The 1,485-nt window shown below is 56.2% G+C and overlaps 1 protein-coding gene across 1 annotated transcript; it reads right to left on the reverse strand.

The window, feature by feature from the left end:
• Positions 1 to 13: 13 nt before the first annotated feature.
• LOC108804238 (cyclic nucleotide-gated cation channel beta-1-like) lies at positions 14 to 1,411 on the reverse strand. The gene is made up of 4 exons (XM_018575984.1): positions 1,232 to 1,411; positions 746 to 887; positions 242 to 401; positions 14 to 126 (listed from the first exon to the last, which is right to left on the reverse strand). The coding sequence occupies exons 1-4, from the start codon at positions 1,381 to 1,383 to the stop codon at positions 14 to 16; spliced, it is 567 nt and encodes a 188-aa protein (XP_018431486.1). The 5' UTR covers positions 1,384 to 1,411.
• Positions 1,412 to 1,485: the final 74 nt, after the last annotated feature.

Here is a 1,485-nt window from a genome sequence, read left to right on the forward strand (position 1 = left end):
GGAGCTGCCATTATCAGAGGCCACATACCTGGAAGAGAACCACGTTGCTGATGATACTGTAGTTCACATCGATAGCCAAGTCCAGCCGCATCTTGTCTGGAAGTTGCACCATCAGCTCCGATTCATCTGCCATACAAAGAGTGACACCGTGAGGCTCCGCCTCCCCCGCATCAACCAAGGCCTGTGTGCAGAGGCTGCGACTGAAGCTGCCTATCCCTGACACTCTGGAGGAGGCTCTTACCCAGCATGCCTTGTGACTGCCAGGTGTACTCGTACCACATCTTCACGCGGGTCTGCACGCTGCGCGGGATCTTGTAGCAGTTCATGTATTTGATGGTGCTGTCCATGCAGCTCCGGTAATATGTCTGCCCCGCTGTGGCCGCTCCAACCACATCCCTCATCTATGGCCAGAGGAGACACCACATGAGGGACAGAACCTCAGACAGAGACACCCCTCATCATCTCCCCCTTCCCTCCCCATCCCATGTCCTACCAGTGTCACTCACCCGGCATCATCTCCCCCTTCCCTCCCCATCCCATGTCCTACCAGTGTCACTCACCCCTCATCATCTCCCCCTTCCCTCCCCATCCCATCCCCAGTCCATGTCCTACCAGTGTCACTCACCCCTCATCATCTCCCCCTTCCCTCCCCATCCCCAGTCCATGTCCTAGCAGTGTCACTCACCCCTCATCATCTCCCCCTTCCCTCCCCATCCCCAGTCCATGTCCTACCAGTGTCACTCACCTGACCAATCATGACGGAGAAGGCGAACACTCCCATGAAATAGTTCAGTAGCTGGAACCAAAGCTCGAAAAGAGTCTGTGGGTCGGGGAGCCCCCCGATGGTGATGAGGGTCTTCACAGCCCAGTAATAGCAGCGAATGTAGCTGGAGGAGGACACGGAGAACACAATGAAATGGAAACTGACAGATGGGGCCCCCCTGACAGATGGGGCCCCTACTCAGTGTCATGTCCCTGCCGGACTCTGGGGCAACGACTGGCATCAGCAACTGAATACACCCGTCTGTGTGTATGAACGTCTACCCCCCCCCTCCCCCCATGTCTGGGGGCACCTCGGCCCTCCCCAGTCTGAAAGCCCAAAACTCCAATAAAGGAAATGAGTATACAATGTACAACGTGCCGCCTCCCCCTCCCTGTGATTGGCCGATGAGATCCGGAATGGTGTTCTTTATGACATCAGCTCATTATCATATTGTGCGTGTGATCTCACCTGTTCCCCTCGCCATCATACACCCACTTGGTGGAGCGCAGCCCCTCGTAGTCCGAGGCCCAGTAATACAAGCAGGCATTCATGTGCAGGCAGTAGAGGAGATAGGCCGTGGTACGGATCACTCTGCAACAAGAAGGACAATCGCTGAGCATGCCGGCCAGAACCCGGGGGGAAGGGCACAACCAGGCATGTCATAACCCAACACTCCGTCTGAAACTAGGAGGAGGAACACGGGGACATGACCTCATACTAGG

Source organism: Nanorana parkeri, unplaced genomic scaffold, assembly GCF_000935625.1.
Source record: "Nanorana parkeri isolate BGI_ZX_2015 unplaced genomic scaffold, ASM93562v1 scaffold7688, whole genome shotgun sequence".
NCBI classification, from domain to species: Eukaryota; Metazoa; Chordata; class Amphibia; order Anura; family Dicroglossidae; genus Nanorana; species Nanorana parkeri.

What these genes read in the sequence shown, in the direction of transcription:
- LOC108804238 (XM_018575984.1), bottom strand. Translation starts at nt 1,383, where the DNA reads ATGCTCAGCGATTGTCCTTCTTGTTGCAGAGTGATCCGTACCACGGCC. An exon ending in TATGATGGCGAGGGGAACAG is followed by an intron (nt 888 to 1,231) that starts GTGAGATCACAC and finishes GTCCTCCTCCAG; the next exon opens with CTACATTCGCTGCTATTACT. An exon ending in GCAGTCACAAGGCATGCTGG is followed by an intron (nt 127 to 241) that starts GTAAGAGCCTCC and finishes TTTGTATGGCAG; the next exon opens with ATGAATCGGAGCTGATGGTG.